A 19,587-nucleotide genomic window follows, 5' to 3' on the forward strand; every position below is an offset into this window, starting at 1 on the left:
ACAGAGACGATTTACTTGGCTGATTCCGGAGATGAGGGGGTTACCTTATGATGATAGATTGAGTAGACAGGGTCTTTACTCGTTGGAGTTCAGAAGGATGAGGGGTGATCTTATAGAAACATTTAAAATAATGAAAGGGATAGACAAGATTGAGGCAGAGAGGTTGTTTCCACTGGTCGGGGAGACTAGAACTTGGGGGCACAGGCTCAAAATACCGAGGAGCCAATTTAAAACCGAGTCGAGAAGGAATTTCTTCTCCCAGAGGGTTGTGAATCTGTGGAATTCTCTGCCCAGGGAAGCAATTGAGGCTAGCTCATTGAATGTATTCAAATAACAGATAGATAGATTTTTAACCAATAAGGGAATTAAGGGTTATGGGGAGCGGGCGGGTAAGTGGAGCTGAGTCCAGGGCCAGATCAGCCATGATCTTGTTGAGTGGCGGAGCAGGCTCGAGGGGCTAGATGGCCTACTCCTGTTCCTAATTCTTATGTTCTTATGTTTAATGCAAAAGGGTTAGCGTACAAGAGTAAGGAAGTATTACAGGTTGTACCTCTCCAGTCCGGGATACTCTCATCTAGAAACATCCATGGTTCGGCATTAATTGGGCCTGAGGGAATAGCGGGTTTTTTTAAAAAAGTTTTTCTCGGCTGCAATGGCTGGCATCAGTGTGTTCAGCGATCGACTGGGAGCGGCTGTCAGTCAGTGAGTGCATGGCGGATGCTGAGGGAGCTGCCCACAGAGTGGCAGCACCCACTCACACAGACACAGAAGCCTGGGCACTGCCCACCAGTACCGGTAAGCGAGACCTCTCGTGGTTCGGGAAATTCTTTGTTCTGGCACCGGTCAGGTCCTGAGGGTGCCGGACTAGAGAGGTTCAACTGTGCTACAATTGTACAGGGCTTTGGTGAGACCAGACCCAGAGTACTGTGCACAGTTTTGGTCTCCTAATTTGAGGAAGGACATACTTGCCTTGGAGGCTGTGCAATGGAAGTTCACTAGATTGATCCCAGGGATGAAAGGGTTGTTCTATGAGGAGAGATTGAGTAGATTGGGCCTATACTCTCTCGAGGTGATCTCATTGAAACATATAAGATTCTGAGAGGAATTGACAGGGTAGATGTTGAGAGACTGTTTCCCCTGGCTGGAGAGTCTAGAACTAGGGGGCATTGTCTCAGGATAAGGGGTCGGCCATTTAAGACTGAAATGAGGAGTAATTCACTCAGAAGTTTGTGAATCTTTGGAATTCTCTGCCCCAAAGGACTGTGGATGCTGAATCATTGAGTATATTCAAGGCTGAGATAGATAGATTTTTGGATTAGGGGCAATCGAGGGCTATGGAGATCAGGTGGGAAAGTAGAGTTAAGGTTGAAGAGAAGCCATGATCTTATCGAATAGTGGAACAGGCCTGAGGGGCCATATGGCCTACTTCTGCTCCTAATTCTTATGTTCATGTAGAAAGGGAAAAAGTTCACGCTGATGCTGTGGAATTGTTCCTCTGCAGTTGGGGCGAAAGTACTTTGTTGAGGAAGAGTAACTGGAGCTTTGTTTGGCAGCTGTCGTACTATATACCTAACTTAGGAGTGCTCGATGTTGACTATGGGTGACAAAAGTGGACTGATATCCTTTGCATTGGTGAGGACTCAATTAACCCATTTTTTGAAAATACATTACTATTGGATTATGTGTGTAGACTTGAAGCCATAGTCTCAACATAACGTCAAAGGGGGCTGTAGGATATCCAGTTCATTGAGCACTTCATGATTCATTTGTGACAAGGCAATTTTGAAATATAAGAAAGAAAACAGAGCCCAGTGTACTTACGAAGACTGCAAGCCCACTCGGGATGGAAAAGTGAGAGAATGGCACTGGAACATTGCTATCCAAAGAACAGAATCCAGTTTAAATATGAAGATTAAAAACTGTTTTAAAACCTCAAAAATGCAGGAGCAGAAAAAAATTCTTGTGCAAATTACAATTTACAAACTAAAATATTGATTACAGATCTATGTTCAATAAGTGAAAAGACTGACAATTAGAAGTCTCCTTTTTCATTAAGGAACCATGAAAACTGAAATAACTGGCCAGAATTTGCGGTGGGTCAGAGTATGCTGCCTTACTACCTTTGAAATGGCCCGCAAGTTCAGGATTTCTACATGCGCTTGCACACGTGTTAAATCCCGAACTTGTGATCTGTCAGGTTTCGCCTTGACAGATCACCAGCTCATCTTGGAAATCAGAAATCCCAATTGCTGGCGCAGAGTTGCTGCATAGGACCCGTTTGCATCAGCGTAAGGGGATTAGATAGCGACACTTATTCATTCTATTAGCTCTGAATGGGATGTAATAAATTCTAAAACTGCCGAAAACACCTCCAATGATTAATGTACAGATTTTTCAGATCCAGGCTATGAATACGGTCATATTACTATACCATCAACGCAGATTATTAGAATTTCAGCACAGAACACTAATCACTATTTCTGTGTTTTTGTTCAGATCGTTGTTTGGGCTCGGTTATATTTATGCTTGTATCAGATATTTATTCACGTTACCTTTGCAGATAATTCTGTAATAATATAATGTTGGGTGAAATGCAATATTGGAGGTAGACACTTTCCCATCGGTGTACTGATTGGAGCACCAGGCCCATGTGATCTCAGGTATGCTTCTGCACTCGCTGTGTCCCTGGGATCCATGGGCCATTACGCTGCCCTCAAGTACGCAACTTCAAACAGCAAGTTCGCGAAGGAGGGTCCCCATCAGGTAAGTTTGTATTCTATTCGGATGCCAGCGGCGTACTGTGTAGGTATGCCACTGACAGCGAAATCTGCCCCAACATTGTGCAAGGGCTCACACCAAAACACTTCCAAAATATTGAAAGGAAAAAGCTGAACAGAACCTCGCCTCATTTTTCCAATAGGTTATCTGTGATGAAAGCTCACAGTTCAAACACCTGTACCCCTGAATTAACCTCTACAGAATTGGAGCAATTGGAACCATACCTGTACAATTTCTAGCATTTCATCCCGACTGATGTACCCGTTCCCATCCAGGTCGTACATGCTGAATGCCCACTTCAACTTCTGCTCCAGCTTGCCACGGGATGTGACACTCAGCGCAATAATAAATTCTCGAAAATCAATCGTTCCATCAGCATTGGTGTCAAAGGTACGGAATACGTGCTCAGCAAATTTGGAGGCATCGCCGTAAGGGAAGAAATTTGCATATATTTTCTTAAATTCGTCAACAGTCAGATTTCCAGTTGGGCAGTCTTTCAGGAAACCTTTGTACCATTCCTGGAGCTCGTGGTCAGTGAATTCTGTGTTCTCTCGAAGATCCTGAAGGACCTCAGGACGCAGTTTACTATTCTGTTTACCCATCCTGGCTTGAGTGATCACACCTAGTTAAAAAGGGCAAAAGGAAACAAATTTAAACAACTATCAATTCAATGCTACAGGGTTGCAATAGTCTGCTGCCGTTAAGTGGACATTTCCATTGAAATATTTGTTATAACTGGTGCCTGCGAGCTGCTATTTATTCAGCCGGCAAGGATTGCGATGCTTGAACCGGAATTGCTCATGGCTGAATCACCAATACTGGGAAACCCGGGATCACATCTACATTTTTAAAGACATATTTTAATATAAAGAGTGGAACCTTGATTATCTTCTCTCTTGATTATCTAAGAATTTTCATGAGCGTTTTAAATGGATTTTCCAGACGCTGTGTTCTTCAACCAACAGGATAAATAGCTATGGGCCCAGAATTTGCTGTCAAAAAAATAACGGTGAGGATAATCGCGCTTGCCATTATTTATGTGCAAATGGTACAGCAACTTCAGATGAAGCACAGATGCAAGGTTAAACGAGGATATCCATTAGCTTCGCTAAAACTGAATCTTGCTTTCTAGCTCACCATTGAAATGCATCGAACGGCGTGAAGTTGTTTTATTTGCATGGTAGATACGAACTAAACGTGTCACAGAAAGTGAAGTCTTGTCATTTAAAGTTTAAGTATCCGTTTAATAATGTGATGTGTTAATTACTGCTAATCAACCTCGCACTGAAAATTAACTATTACAGGCATGGAGTCTCATTCCTTCAGATTTAAAAAAAGTGTAAAGTTTTAACTTTCTACATTTCTAAAACAACTTTTCCTTTCTATTTCTATTCTCTCTCTTTATCCACTCTTTCTTTCACGCTCTTTATTTCTCTTTCTCTACCTGATTTGACATTGAATTCACCCAGTTTGATTTACACTTCCTTCTTAGTCCTTGCGCTGTTTATTTCATAATCCTTCAATCTGATTGGTTAAGGAGTTACACGGTTGCTTGTCCTGTTCGCTCAGTTCCCAGATGCCCTTACTGCAACATTTCCCTCGCACTTTCAGCAACTTGCCAGGCAACATTTTTAAACACCTAAACATTCAGGAACAAGTTTAAATAATGGCAGATGCCCTGCCATAGCAAATTATGCCCATTATCTGGACATCTAGTACCCAATAGAACCATCCATGCAGCTCTGACATTTCACTTCGGGCCGGGAGACCAGAAGGAGCAAGGACTTTGGGTCGGGCATAACAGGACTTGGCTGTCAACATGTTTTTCTGAAAATATCTTATTTTTTGAAAAAGAATAAATGTGGGTCTAAAGGCAAATGCTGGGTATTTGATTAGGTATCCTAAACAGATCAAAAGAAGCTACACCTCATCAGCCCCAATATTCCTTCTCTCACCAGGTGCTGGATGGGCAAAACCTGTTCAAAGTATGTTGTGCCTATGCAGGCCTCAGAGTGCCCAAGTTTGGTGAATAAGGTCATCTGCATGGTGTGGTTGCACTTCCCACACAGGCCTTGTGTCTGGAAACGTTAAATATTTGGAGAGCAGCATCCAGAAGGCGTCCAGGCCCAAAGAATGCAGGAGAGACTGCAGAAGACGGTTCCACTAGGTTCTAGTTACCATCTCGGGCCTCCCTCGCCTTACTGCTCGATATTGTCAGACACAACGACGTCACAGTGTCCAAGCACAAGGCTTATAAACTTATTTTGGCAACCCCATCGTGGGCACCCCTTGCTTCAGACAGAGAGGAAACTGAAGCAAGGCAGCCAAGAATTCATCCTCCTGACTCATTTCCACGCCTGCCCTTGTCCTGTGCCTGTTGTAGGCGTCCACATCAGTGCCCCGCACTGAAATTCCATGGCAGCATAAAGTGGACGGAGACTTGACATAAGAAGGTCTTCGCCTCCTGTTCCTCTGCATAGTGCCTGGAGATTGAGCATCACCTCGGCACTACTCAATGGAATAACAAGGCAATTTGATTTTGATTTGACTACAGGCAGAGCGCTTTTGATTATCTGCCAATTTCCATTATCTGCTGGAGAGAGAGCTGGCCAGTCTTCTCCATTGTGACAAATAATGAGATTCTGCTGTGGAGTCGAATCTTTGAAACCTTCATTTTAATTCATTTGACAAAACTGCAGATTCTTTCCAGTTGAATGCATGTTGTTGGGGTTGAATCAGTGCTTGTGTACGAATGACATTTGTGATTTCCTATTATTGGTTCCCTCTTGCCATACTTTGGTACGTAGTTCATAGACCAAAATAACTACAGTGTATACACAGATCTACCTGCTATTTTCTTTTGTATGTATTTATACACATATATGATCCAGACTAAACCAATGAACCTGCTACCTATTCTTATAACAGATTAAAGTATGGATTAATGAGTTGCCATTATAATAGGAAGTGGATCAATTGGTTTATGTCCTTGTTCAGTGGTGATTAGAAGGTAAGATTTGACTTGTATCTCAACAGGTTTGCATTCTGTTGATCGCAATGCTGTGTTGACTGCCCAATTACCTCACAGTCACAAGGAGAGAGATCAGCCTGGGCTTTGTGCCTTCATACCAAAGAAGGTGGAACGTCTGGTTCCAAGAATGATGTTCGGTAGACTACTGTAATTTGAATGCTCCTTTAACAGATAAATATTTCAGTTACAACTGAAGTTTACTTCCCGGAGCTGACCTTCCTTACACACTCCACGCAGGAGAACAACTTTCCCATGCACCTGAAGAGTTAAAATCTGCACGGAATTTCATAACTATTTCATTAAGTTACACCCTGATTCAATAATCTCACCAGAGTTGCCGTGCACAACAGTCATCCAAAATTTCAAAATTCATTGCAACAAATACTCAATCATGTTATCCTTTGTTTACTGATATCATCATCATTTCTATTAAATATGTACTTTGTGAAGTCCCACTGCAACTCACTTGAATCCGAGGGTGTAATTTTATAAAAATTGTCGTGGGCTTTTTGTGCCATTAGTGCTTAATGGCATTATACCACGAAGTAGCAATTTAAATTCATCAATGCATAGCATTTAGAAGTGCCATTACCATGTTTATATAAGTATATTTTCCAACAGTGAATCAGTCATGTTTGAATTTTTTGGAAAAGCATCTCATTTCAGGATAAGAGCCCTATTTTCCTGTACGATTAACGAAGCACCATTAAGAAACAGTATTGGGCAAATCTTTTTTGTCTGGGGAGGGAGAAGAACCATGCATCATTTTGGTTAGTTTCATGGGCAAGTAGCGCTATGGTGAGGTTTGATGCAAATGTGTAAAGGTATAATGCGCCTTTATTCATACAGATGGCGAGTTGCTAAAATTATACATATTTCGATAAGTATTTTATAATTTTATTCATCAAATTAAATTGGCACAAAAACCATGGAGTAAATTTCCCATCCTGAAAAATACTTCAGCAACAGATGTAAAGACACAAAGAAAATCAGTGGTAAAGCACAGGTGTCACTGCCCAGTCCCCCAACACAAACACTTTAATCAAGAGGGTAGTTTCCTGAAGTTGTTTTTTAAAAAACTGTACCAGACAAGCCTGACTGCTGTTTAAACAGTACAGTTGTAGAAGCAAATGGGGCACTTATTATACTCTGGAGTAATCCAGAGGCTGTTAGTTTAAGACATGTTGTAAACTTCAACTGGTGTCTCAGGCAGAAGGGTCACTATCCGACTACACGGGCCTTATCCAAATACACAACCACAGCAGCCGTCTGAAATAATTGGACAGGATTTAAAGAAAATAACACTTGCTGTTAAAACTCATTTTTGTTGAAAATGTTATTATTTTGATTCCACGGATTTAAATTACACCAGCTTCTAATGCCAGTTAAAATTAGAACATATGTTTTACCACAAAAGGCCAAAAGAGGATATATTTTTAAATTATAGAAAATGAATTTCATGAAATTAAAGTCATTCTAGAACTGCAGCATTGTTGGGGCTTAAATTGTGTCTCACTAACGGAGGACGGAAACCAGTGAAGCGAACGCATCAACCCAGATAAATATTCAAAGCTGACTAACAGCCTCAAAAAACTCAACAGTTCTGAATAAAAGCACATGATATGTGAAATAAATGTGACTATTGAACCAAACAACCATAGATTATTGAGCCAACCAACCATAAGACTGTTGAGCCAACCCATAGATTATTGACACAACCAACCAAATATCAACAGCTGCTGACCTCTGACCCTGTGCCCGAGAGTCATTTTTACCTGTCGCAGAAGATGGCTGCGTGAGCACTGATAGAACACCACAACGATAGATAAGAAAGAAGGAAAGAAGGAAAAGGAAATACCACAGGCTATTGAGCCAAGCAACAATAGGCTATTGAGCCAAGCAACAATAGAATTGAGCCAAGCAACAATAGACTATTGAGCCAAGCAACAATAGGCTATTGAGCCAAGCAACAATAGGCTATTGAGCCAAGCAACAATAGGCTATTGAGCCAAGCAACAATAGGCTATTGAGCCAAGCAACAATAGGCTATTGAGCCAAGCAACAATAGAATTGAGCCAAGCAACAATAGGCTATTGAGCCAAGCAACAATAGGCTATTGAGCCAAGCAACCAAACATTAGGAGCTGCTGACCTCTGACCCTGTGCCCGAGAGTCATTTTTACCCGTTGCAGAAGATGGCTGCCTGAGCACTGGTAAAACACCGTATCGATAGATAAGAAGGAAAGAAAGAAGTAAAAGAAGGAAGAAAAGAAAGAAGGAAAGAAGGGAAGAAAGACCACAAACCATAGACTATTAACCAAACCAGCCAGTAGACTATTGAGCCAACCAACCATAGACTATTGAGCCAACCACTCATAGACTATTAACCGAACCAGCCAGTAGACTATTGACACAATCAACCATAGACTATTGAGCCAACTAACCAGTAGGTTGACACAAACCTGGTGACGACTGTCCCCCCTTTCTTCTTTACAACCCTCCCTCCCTCCCCAAAATCAGGGAGCTCAACACAGTGTGGGGAACTAAATCGGTGTCTTTCTGCTCTTCAGTGCCCTCTCTCCTTCTGGGTTATTTATGGTTGCAAAAGTGCAACAAGTACTGGCACAAATGAAACTCCCACGATAGCATGCATTCAATAAAAGGACTGTGCTTCTCAATTAATATGAAGCCAAATGTAAACTGCAGATCTTAACCAAAGGCATCTCGAACATCTTGGGGTCAATTTTGATGCGGAGGGCAATTCAAGGAAGATGAAAGCCCTATCGGCACTGTGATTTGAACTCCTATTGGATGATTGTTCTAGGCCTACTGGATTACTAGTCCAGTAACATAAGCACCACACTACCATACTATCTTCAACATTCGGAGTTATTGCAGTTTGACAGACATGTGCTGGATCCTGTACTCCATGTTGATAAAACCAACACTAGTGCCCTTTGCAAAATGCTGCACCAGACATAAGCATGATGGAAACCCATTTGAAATCTTCCTCGATTTGTTTGTCAAAGTAGGATTGACAGCCGGGATATGTAGATGAATGATCTGCTCCATGAATCGGAGCTCTGGAATAAAAGTTGCAGATGTTGCAACATACTTTGACAGCCAAGTTGATTGCAGATCCATCACTGTCACGTATATTTCCCCAATAGTTTTAATCTTGTCCCACTGGTTTAAGGCAGTCTAGCAGCTCAAGGAGAAGATGTGCTTCAGTTCTCTGAAGGGCTCGAACCATATCGAGGAGAAAATTGCCTATTGTGAGTAACTGACCAATTGTAGTTTGAAATCCCTGCCATTCTCACAAATAACGGAAAAGGCTTGGACAATAATCACATTCACCTTACTGCCGCCACGCACCCCAAGGGAATTAGATGCCCAACAGAACTTAGTGTCAGCCCTGGCTCAGTGGGTGCCACTCTTGCCTCTGAGTCAGAAGGTCATCAGTTCAGAGTCCCACTCCAGAGAGCTGAGCATGTCATCTCGGCTGAGGCTCCAGTGCAGTAGTGAGGGAGAATGGAGCACTGGTGGAGGTGCCGTACTTTGAGTCAGAATGTTGTGGGTTCAAATCCCACTCCAGGGACTTGAGCACAAAAATATCTAGGCTGTCACAGTGCAGTGCTGAGGGAGAACGGAGAGCTCTGTCTGCCCTGAAGAGCAGGGGAATTCAATGAGCTCAATGACTTTCCAATGGCGTAGTAAGGTTTAGCCAATGACTAGTTGAGACACACGGTCCAGGAAAGTCCCAGGTTTGATACTTTGGTCTCTGCCAAGTTAGCCGATCTCAGTTGAGACAATAGCAGAGGTGCAATAATTACTCTCAGTAAACCAGCTTTACAATGGGAGAAACCGCGCATGCACGGAAAATTGAATAGGCAACTTAAAGAGACCGTGCACGAAAAAAAAACTTTGAGGGAACATTGCAAGCCGCACAAGGAGATATCAGGGCAGCTAACCAAGAGTTTAGACGAAGAGATATTAAGGAGCATATTAAAGGAGGAGGAAGGTAGAGAGAGTTAGGGAGGGAATTCCAGAGCTTAGGGCCTTGACAGCTGAAGGCGCGGCCACCAATGGTGGAGCGATGAAAATTGGGAATGCACAAGAGGCCTTGAGTTAAATGTTCACTTTTCCAGCTTCCCAAACATATCCTGCACATATAGGGGCAGGGGGGTTGCTGGGGGCAAGGGATGTTGGTGACCATGGAACCCCCAACTCTGCTGCCAGTATCCCAAGTCCCATTACACTTAAAAAAAAATATATTCATTCATGAAATGTGGGCGTCTCTGGCAAGGCCAGCATTTATTGGCCATCTCTAATTGCCCTTGAGAAGGTGGTGGTGAACCGCCTTCTTGAACCGCTATTACTTGTAGTGGATTGATGCAGCCAAGTGGCGAACTCGGCCATTCCAGTGGGCAGTTAAGAGCCAACCACACTGCTGTGGGTCTGGAGTCACAAATAGGACAGACTGGGTAGGGATGATAGATTTCCTTCTCCGAAGGTGACAGTAGTGAACCAGATGGGCTTTTATGACAATGATAGTTTTATGGTCACCACTTACTGACACAAGTTTTTAAATTCCAGATTTATTTAATTCACTGAATTTAAATTTCCCAGCTGCCATGATGGGATTTGAACTCACGTATCTGGATCATTAGTCCAGGGCTCTGGATTACTAGTCCAATAACATAGCCACTATGCGACCATTCCCGATACTTCACCCATGTGCTCGCTGACCTCGATTTTAAAATTTTCATCTGTGCTTTCAAATCCCTCCATGGCCTCGCCCTTCCCTATCTCTGCAGTCTCCTCCAACCCTGCAACCTCTACACTCTTTCAATAATGTCCTCTTGGGCATCCCTGATTTTAATCGCTCCACCATTGGTGGCCGTGCCTTCAGCTGCCGAGGCCCTAAGCTCTAGAATTCCCTCCCTAAACCTCTCCGCCTCTCTGCCTCTCTACCTCTCTTTCCTCCTTTAAGGCGCTCTTTGTCGAAGCTTTTGACCATCTGCCCTAATAGCCCCTTATGTAGTTTGGTGTCAAATTCTGTTTGATAACACTGCTGTGAAGCGCCTTGGGACACTTTACTACTTTAAAGGCACTATATAGATGCAAGTTGTTGTTATTGAGTCAGAGCCCACGGGAGAGGAGGTGAGGATAACTGGATTTAAGCAAGGGAGCCAGGATTCACCTCTGAATCAGAGGAAGGAGACTCATTAGCAGTTGGGTCCCTATAGAAACCAGAATGGAGCAAGGTTGCGGACAGCAGCCAAAAACGAGCACTATTGTAAGACACAATCGGCAGAGCTGGCAGGATCCCAACAGGAAAGCATGTTCAAAAAGCTGATTAGAAAGTGAGTCTAAAAAGGTGGATCTGGTGCGTCAGCCAAGCTCCATTTTGAAACCCTGGACTGAATTTCCATGCAGTGATATGACATTGTCAGCTGCTGACCTTTGACCTTGTGCCGGAGAGTCATTTTTACCCGTTGCAGAAGATGGCTGCCTGAGCACTGGTAAAACACCGCATCGATCAGAAAGAAAGAAAAAGAACGGAAAAGAAAAAGAAAAAGGAAAAGGGGAAAGAAAGATGACCAGACGTCTCAAAGTGCTTTACAGCCAACAAATTACTTTTGGAGTGTAGTCACTGTTGTAATGTGGGAAACGCGGCAGCCAATTTGCTCACAACAAGCTCCCACAAACAGAACAGCAATGTGATAATGACCAGATAAACTGTTTTGTTGTGTTTATTGAGGGATAGATATTAGCCAGGACACTGGGGATAACTCCCCTGCTCTTCTTCAAAATAGTGTGATGGGATCCATAATATATCCCCTTGAGAGAGCAGACAGCTGAAAGGAGTTCCATCTAACATTTATCCCACAACCAAAACAGATGATCTGGTCCTTTATCTCATTGCTGTTGGTGGAACCTTGCTGTGCAAAATTTGGCTGCTGCATTTGCTGATGTTCCAGCAGTGACTATGGGCTCAATTTTGCACAAGCCCGTTTTCTGGCATATTGCCAGAATTACGCCCATTTTTCTAGGCCAGAAATATTTTGTCAAAGTTTCCCCGATGTATAATTCAATTTGCGCCGCGCAGCGTGTCCAGTCACCTCAGGGGGTGGAGCCTGCTGTCTGCGCCGAAAAAAACGATGCCGTACCTTCTGTGCATGAGCGACAAAAAAGGTGACGTTTTTGACGTTATTTCAATGGATGCGCATGCACAGTACAGCTCCATTTCGGCAATCGGCCATTTTTAAAGAGCCAGTTGTGTGTGTGAAAAGGAGTGCTGTGTGAGAGCATTGGAAAAATCGGAGCGGCAGCAATACAAGATGCAACGTGGTGCAAGGACCAAGAATTTCTTACAGGATGAAGTGGGGACACTAGTTACTGTGATTGAGGGCAGATGGCAGGAGCTGGACACCAGCAGAGGTCACATAAAAGTTCCACCCAAAGAAATGAAGAAACGGTGGAACTAAGTTGCAGAAGATTATTGCGCAATGGTGACCACCACAAGATCTGGAGACCAGTGTAAAAAGAAGTGGCAGGACCTTGGTCAAGTACTTAGTGCAAGTAATATTTTCATTTATTCAATGGAATTGTAAATGTGACCAGCTGTATATGACCCACCCAGCAGAAAGACACCCTCTCTAAAAAGTTGCATTTTCATCTTTGCAGAGGGAGGTGACACAAAATAAAAGGGAAAGAACTCGACTAGGAGGCGGCCCGGCAAATCTGCAACCTCTGGCAGATTTGGAAGAGAGGGTCGCTGCTTTTTATGGGTCCTGCCTGGAGAAAAGCAACTTCCATTGCACAAGCTGGACCCACACTCAAGGGAAAGGGTAAGTTCTGCAAATTCCAGTGTCTGCCTTTGATAAATGTTAAGTACTGCGCCGGCTAGCCATGCTTCAGTTCATCGGGATGTCTCTGTCAGCAACGCTTCGGTTGATGCAATGTGCTATCATTCATCGTGGTTCTTCAAATCAGCCGGCTGCCTGCACTGTGTGAGCCTACTCATGCCACCCTGCCCCCCTCCTCTGCTGCTAACCATTTGTCTGTGCTCTGTTATATTCTGCAGAACTTGAAGCCAACCCAGACGATGCAGAAGATTCAGACGAGGACGAGCCTGAAGAGATCATCTTTCAATCCCACCTTCCAGACCAAGAGCATTGAGGTGAGGGGGAGGGGGAGGGGTTAGAGATGGATGAAGCCCCCACTGTTTTACTGACTTTGGTGGAGGTGCAGGCGCCGCCCATCGAGGTGCTAGCCCCTTCTATGACTAATGGTTTGAGTGTTGGTGGGACATGCCATGGTTTCCTAATGTCCGAAGCTGCTGATGCCAGTGATGGGGCGCGAGCCACACCCGTGGGGAGGAGGGGAAGGAGAGCCCGACCTGAGGTGCCGGATCTAACAGATGTGGTTCAGATGATGGCGATGAGTGAGGAGAGCATTGACTTTACTCCTGGACACCATCAGTGGGGTGGGTGATGAGGTAGCGGGACTGTCGGGAGAAGTAACAGCAACCTCACGAGAAATGGGAACGATGTCAGTGACCATGAAGGAGGGAATGTCACAGGTAGCTGATGCGCTGTCACTGAACATCAGGGAGCGAATGTCAGAGATGGTGCAAACACCATCACTGAAAATGAGGGAGGGAATGTTGCAGGCCGCTGAGACACTGTCAGGGTGCATGAGGGACTGTTGGAGGTAGCTGCTGCAATAAGGGAATACGCCCAGACCCAGAATCAACTGCCACTCCCACACCAGTCCCCACACCAGACTCTGAAGAGCCCCAAGCCGGGCCCTCCACATTACCGCCTGGGCCCTCCACATTGCTGCCTGCCGCCCCCTCCTCCCCCTCAACAGGTGCGCACTACCCAAGATCTTAGAAAGAAAAAGCTTGGTACCAAACCAAGAAACACTACGCCACTGCCTGTGGGCAGGGGTGGTGGAGTCACCAAGAACAAGCACGGCGGACGGTTTCAGAATAAGGTGGAGGAGAGATGGGTGCAGCCTTTCTTTGCTACTGTTGTTGTTATTATTATGTATGCAACATCTTGCAACCAGCATTCTACCGCCACCAGCGGGTGCATCTGTTGGCGTCCCAAGGGATCCCAGCATCCCTTGGGAGCACTGCAAATAAACAGGCCTCCCATGCTGTGCCAGCACTCTGGAGACAGAATAAAGAGACTAAGGTCACACTTACTCAATCTACAGTACTCAGTCACATTGCTTTATTTGAGACATAACAGTTATTATTATTGTTACTGTTGTTCTCAAATTAAAAGATTTTTGTAAGTTATGTAAATTTACAAGTTTAAAAGTTAGTAAGTGATCTTAAAGTTTTTAAATGATCGTAAATGAAAACTTTAAAGCTTGATACAAGAGCAATTTTATTAAAGTTAAGTTAAGTACAAAGAAATGTTTGTTAAACTTTTGAATAAAATATATTTTACATGAAATCTGAATCAGTTTCATTATTTGTTCCATTATTAACACAGCAGGCAAGACAGGTTCTTTGTTCTCTCTCCCCAAGGTCTGTATGGATGGAATTCTCTCTCCCCCACCCACCCCAACTCATTGTAGTCTTGTGCCTAGTGCAGCAACCTTCTGATCGGCACCTCCCTCCCCGGGCTCAGTGCAGAAGCCTTCCGAAATTTTTGGGCAAACTGCGAAAAAATGCTGAAAACTGGCGCGGACATGAGGGAACACCCCCTATGATATCACAAAAACCTAACCGAGAAAAATTGTAACTAAAGCAGTTACGCCGCCGTAGATTCCGGGGGAAACGTTGAATTAAATAATTACGCCAGAAAAAATGGCGCGTGCCAAAAAAACGCGCAAATGACCCGGGAAAATTGAGCCCAATGTTTTAAACGTACTTCATTGACTGTAAAGCGCATTGGGGCATCCCAAGGTTGTGAAAAGTGCAGTAAATATGCAAGTTCATTCTTTAATGAAATCTTGTCACATTGTTCAGTCAAGGCGACCTTGAAGCACATCTCTTGAAATAAATGTTTCAAATCAGTGTGAGGTAGGGTAGAATGATTTATGGACAGAATATTTTGCTTTGTATTCTATCATGGCTATGATCCCTGCAGAATACACGAGGTTGATACAAAAACGGAAACTGTGGAAATACACCGCAGGCTATTCAGCATCTGCAGAGAGAACAGGCAAGTTAATGTACAGTGTGTTAATGTTAGTGTCCCTTCCTCAAAATGGAAAAATAAGAGGTGGACAGGCATATCAATACAGTCAGAAAAAAGGGAATATACACATTTTTATATATATATATATAAAACATATTATATAAATATCTATATATATATATATATATATAACATATTATATAAATATCTATATATATATATATATATATATAACATATTATATAAATATCTATATATATATATATATATATATATATATATAACATATTATATAAATATATATATATATATATATATATCATATAAATATATATATATATATCATATATATATATATATCATATAAATATATATATATATATCATATAAATATATATATATATATAACATATTATATCTATATATATATATAAAACATATATTATATCAATACATATAACATATATTATATCAACACATATATATATATATATATATATATAAATATATATATATATATATATTACAGACTAATCCAGAGAGGAAGTGAATGGAACGATGGAACACTCAGTCAATTAATGGACAGAAGCATCATGATATTAAAGAGACTAATGGTTTGTAAATAACTAAGGAAGTGGGAGGCCTTGGGAAATACAAGAAAATGAGATGAAAATTGTGGAAAACTTAGGGGTCAAGTGTAAAATTTTAAAAGTCTGACATTAGTAAAGAGTTGCAGGGTGCCTAGGAGCAAGATGAGATATTGTTATTGAAGCTTGCATTGAGCTTCATTGGAACAGTGTACGAGGCCAATGAGAGCGGGGTCAGGGTGGGAATGGGAGAGGTGGGGTGTGACAAGCAACAGGTAGCTCAGGGTTGCACTTGAAGACAGAACGTAGGTGTTCAGCAAAGCAATCACCTAATCTGCATTTGGGCTCCTCAGTGTAGAGAAGACCTTAGCAGTGAACACAGTATGTAAGTTAGAGGAAGTAATTGTTGTCTCACACAGAAGGCAGGACAACTGTGTGAGAGAAGGTGAATGGGCAGATGTTGCAGCTCCTGCATTTGCATGGGAACATGCCAGGGGAAGGGCAGTAGGAAGTAGGGGGTGCTGGAAGAGTGAACTGGGGTGTCACAAACAGAGTGGTCCCTTCAGAAAGCAGGGAGGGAAGTGGAGGGGAAAATAAGTGTGGTGGGATCATATTGTAGTTGGCAGAAATGGCGGATGCGGATGTGAGGACCAGGGGAACTGAGACGGTGGGGATGGGTAGGGGGAGGTGCAGGGCAGAAGCACAGAAAAGGGGAATACGAGAGCCAAGATTTGATCGTCCAAGTACATTTGTAATAGATTCAAAATGTAATGACTCTTGCAGTCACGCTGAAATAGATTTATTAAAATTTTACTTGATGTCTTTGGCTTCAAAGTTTTAAATATCATTTTTTTTTAATCTAGGAGGCATTAACCATTGAACTGGGATGATGTCCCCTTTCATTTCTATCGAAGCCTAACAAATGACTGAATAATAGGGCCCTGGGTATATGCACCAGTTTAGATTCTCACTTTGCTTGAAGCACCTGTGTACTTTATAAAACAATTACAAAGAGGGCAAATCCCATATAGGGTTCAACTCACATCGGGGGAAGATTCACCTTGTTGCTCTATGCAATAACACCATAAATAGAGGAGAGAAAATGACGCCTTATTAGCGAGATTGCGTTCAAAAAGACTTTGCTCAAAATCCAGATCAGAAGTCTCATCCATGTTTACAATGTTAAAAGCAAGTCATTCTCCATCAAGAGTCACAACAGCAAAGCTCAAATAGTATGTCATCATCAGAGCCACCGAATAAGTGAGTGAACAAGCATGGGATCTTTACTGCCATTTCAGGCATTGTATTCCTTGATGCCATCTACTTACAGTTAGAGCCATTGCTTCAGTTCAATTGAAGATGTTCAATTCAGTTTTTTATTGCACAGGATTATAGGATTTTTGACTGGTGTTTTAGGGACTGAATTTCGCGACTCCATTTTTCTGTGAAAACTGTAAACTAGTGGCCTTGAACATCATATGAGCCCGAATATTGGAATAGTTCCTTAAAGTCTTGTAGACGGCCTCTTTCTGTTTTTAAACATAAAGCCAGCTATTTTCTTTAAAAAAGGGCTCTATTATACAGTGTGGCACGCTGGATGGTTTGTTGATGTGATGTCAGATTCCACTTGCAGTGAAACAAAATGCGGGACATTCCCTGTTTTATGGTGAGAGGTCAGAAGGGACATTGCAATTCAGGGTAACTTGCTGATCCTCTGATTCCAATGGGGAGCCACATTCAAAGGTTACAAGGTTACAACACTCCAGCCCCAATTCTCTGACCCAATTCTCTAGAACTAGGGGGCATAGTTTAAGAATAAGGGGTCGCCCATTAAGAACTGAGATGAGGAGAAATTTCTTCTCTGAGGGTCGTAAATCTGTGGAATTCTCTGCCCCAGAGAGCTGTGGCGGCTGGGTCATTGAATATATTTAAGGTGGAGATAGACAGATTTTTGAACGACAAAGGAGTGAAGGGTTATGGGAGCGGGCAGGGAAATCGAGCTGAGCCAGAATCAGATCAGCCATGATCTTATTAAATGGCAGAGCAGACTCGAGGGCACAATGGCCTACTCCTACTCCTATTTCTAAAGTTCTTATTCCCTTCAAATGAGACTCTGCATTGGCAGTGCTGGAGCTGTTACATCACAGATTACAGTAGAAATTCCCATTTTCGGATCGACCTTAGCAGTATTAATATTTTAACAAAGGCGTCAAGTCACGCAAGCTCTTTCCCGGAGAGAAAATTGAACTCAGTATACACATCAGCTTTGAGGGAAGAGATGCATCACCCTGAAACATATGCAAACCGCTTCCATCATGGCTGAATCTTTCCACTATTGTTATTATGAATTAAATGGAATGTAAATATTAAGATGGTAGGATAAATTGTTTCAAAATGTTACGGCTTTTACTAGCATTCAACTTAACCCTACCAATTGATTTCTGCAGGGCCTTTGGTGGAGTAAGGGTTATTTCTTACCAGTAGGATAATGGCTAGTTTCCAGATAACCCAGATAATGGCCACAGTTGTACCCGAGTGGACAGCTGGTAATTAAAGATAAAAGTGGGTCATTAGAAGGACGATGAACTAATTTTGTTTTTTCAAGAGGGACGCCTCCTTGGTTAGGCTAAATCACTATGTTTGCACTGGGAATGACTCCCCCTTTTGTTGGTAACTATGGTGATGAAACTTTGTAAAAGCTAGCAGGAGGCATGAGTAGCTCTTCTGTCTGGTCCATTAATTAGAGTTATGATATCCTCTCTTCATAAATAGGCTTCTGAGAGAGGGAGGCAGGATGCTATCCAGCCTACTCCAGTTAATTGGCTCAATTTTTGCTCAAAATTAAAAATTCACAACCAGTAATTTCAAGCAATTTTAAATAAACAGCAGCACCAAACACTACTGGAACCTTAAAACATTCCCACAAAACACCAAAGTAACTGTGGAAATGCACGTGATTAAAACATAAGCACTGTACAAACTGCACAATTCAAAGTTTGGTCATTTCACGTTGAAACATATAAGATTCTGAGGGGGATTGATGGGGTAGTTGCTGAGAAGTTGTTTCCCCTGACTGGGGAGTCTAGAACTACAGGGCATTGTTTCAGGATAAGGGGTTGGCCATTTAAGACTGAGATGAGGAGTAATTTCTTCACTCAGAAGGTTTGGAATCTTTGAAATTCTCTACCCCAAAGGACTGTGGATGCTGAGTCGTTGAGTATATTCAAGGCTGAGATAGATAGGTTTTTGGATACTAAGGGAATCGAGCGATATGGAGATCAGGTGGGAAAGTGGAGCGGAGGTCAAAGGTCAGCCACGATCTTATTGAATGGCGGAACAAGCTTGAGGGGCCGTGTGGCCTACTCCTGGTTCTAATTGTTATATTCACAAAATGGCACAAGAAGGATAGCTGCTGTGGCCGACTGAACTTGAATGAAGCAGCACTGATCAGGAGCTGTTTGGAGAGAAAGATCAATTCAATAGGTTTTATTTAAAAAAAAATTAATTACTTTTCAACGGGAGGCATTTTCTGCATGATTTCAATTTGAAAGTAATAGATCATTCAAGATAAACCATTTTGAATTAAGATGACTGGACTGTAATTGAACGGGGTTGGGATTTTAAAATAAATATTGTTATTTCACATCAGCCAAGAGTTGAGTAAAGCAGCTCCACCAACTGCATGAGACCAGAGGCAATATGGATGATTAAAATTCTAAGCTACATGTAAAGGTATATAAATAGGATGCTGACATAATATGCAGCATGTACCTGCAGGTCAATAATTTCATAGTTTGCAATGTAATGTTGCATCAGCCATAACCACTTCAATGTGATTGTGTATTGTTGCAATCAAATTTTACCTTTCTATTAGTGAAACCTTATATCATGAGCATAAGGCATAACTCATTTTATTTTGTTTGGCCATATATAAGTAATCCAACCAAAATGTTATAATTTCAACTGTGCATCTTTCGGATGTTAAACCGAGGCCCCGTCTGCTCTCAGGTGGACATAAAACATTCCAT

The 19,587-nt window shown here is 42.4% G+C and overlaps 1 protein-coding gene across 2 annotated transcripts in view; it reads right to left on the reverse strand.

The window, feature by feature from the left end:
• The window catches only part of LOC139279841 (hippocalcin-like protein 1), a 192,390-nt gene that overhangs the window by 42,066 nt on the left and 130,737 nt on the right, over nt 1-19,587 (reverse strand). For both annotated transcript variants that reach the window (XM_070899103.1, XM_070899102.1), the window contains one exon: nt 3,003-3,400. In XM_070899103.1, the coding sequence (XP_070755204.1) occupies nt 3,003-3,380 (378 nt within the window). In that variant the 5' untranslated portion in view covers nt 3,381-3,400. The remainder of the gene's footprint in view (nt 1-3,002; nt 3,401-19,587) is intronic.

This window comes from Pristiophorus japonicus, chromosome 14, assembly GCF_044704955.1.
Source record: "Pristiophorus japonicus isolate sPriJap1 chromosome 14, sPriJap1.hap1, whole genome shotgun sequence".
NCBI lineage: Eukaryota > Metazoa > Chordata > Chondrichthyes > Pristiophoridae > Pristiophorus > Pristiophorus japonicus.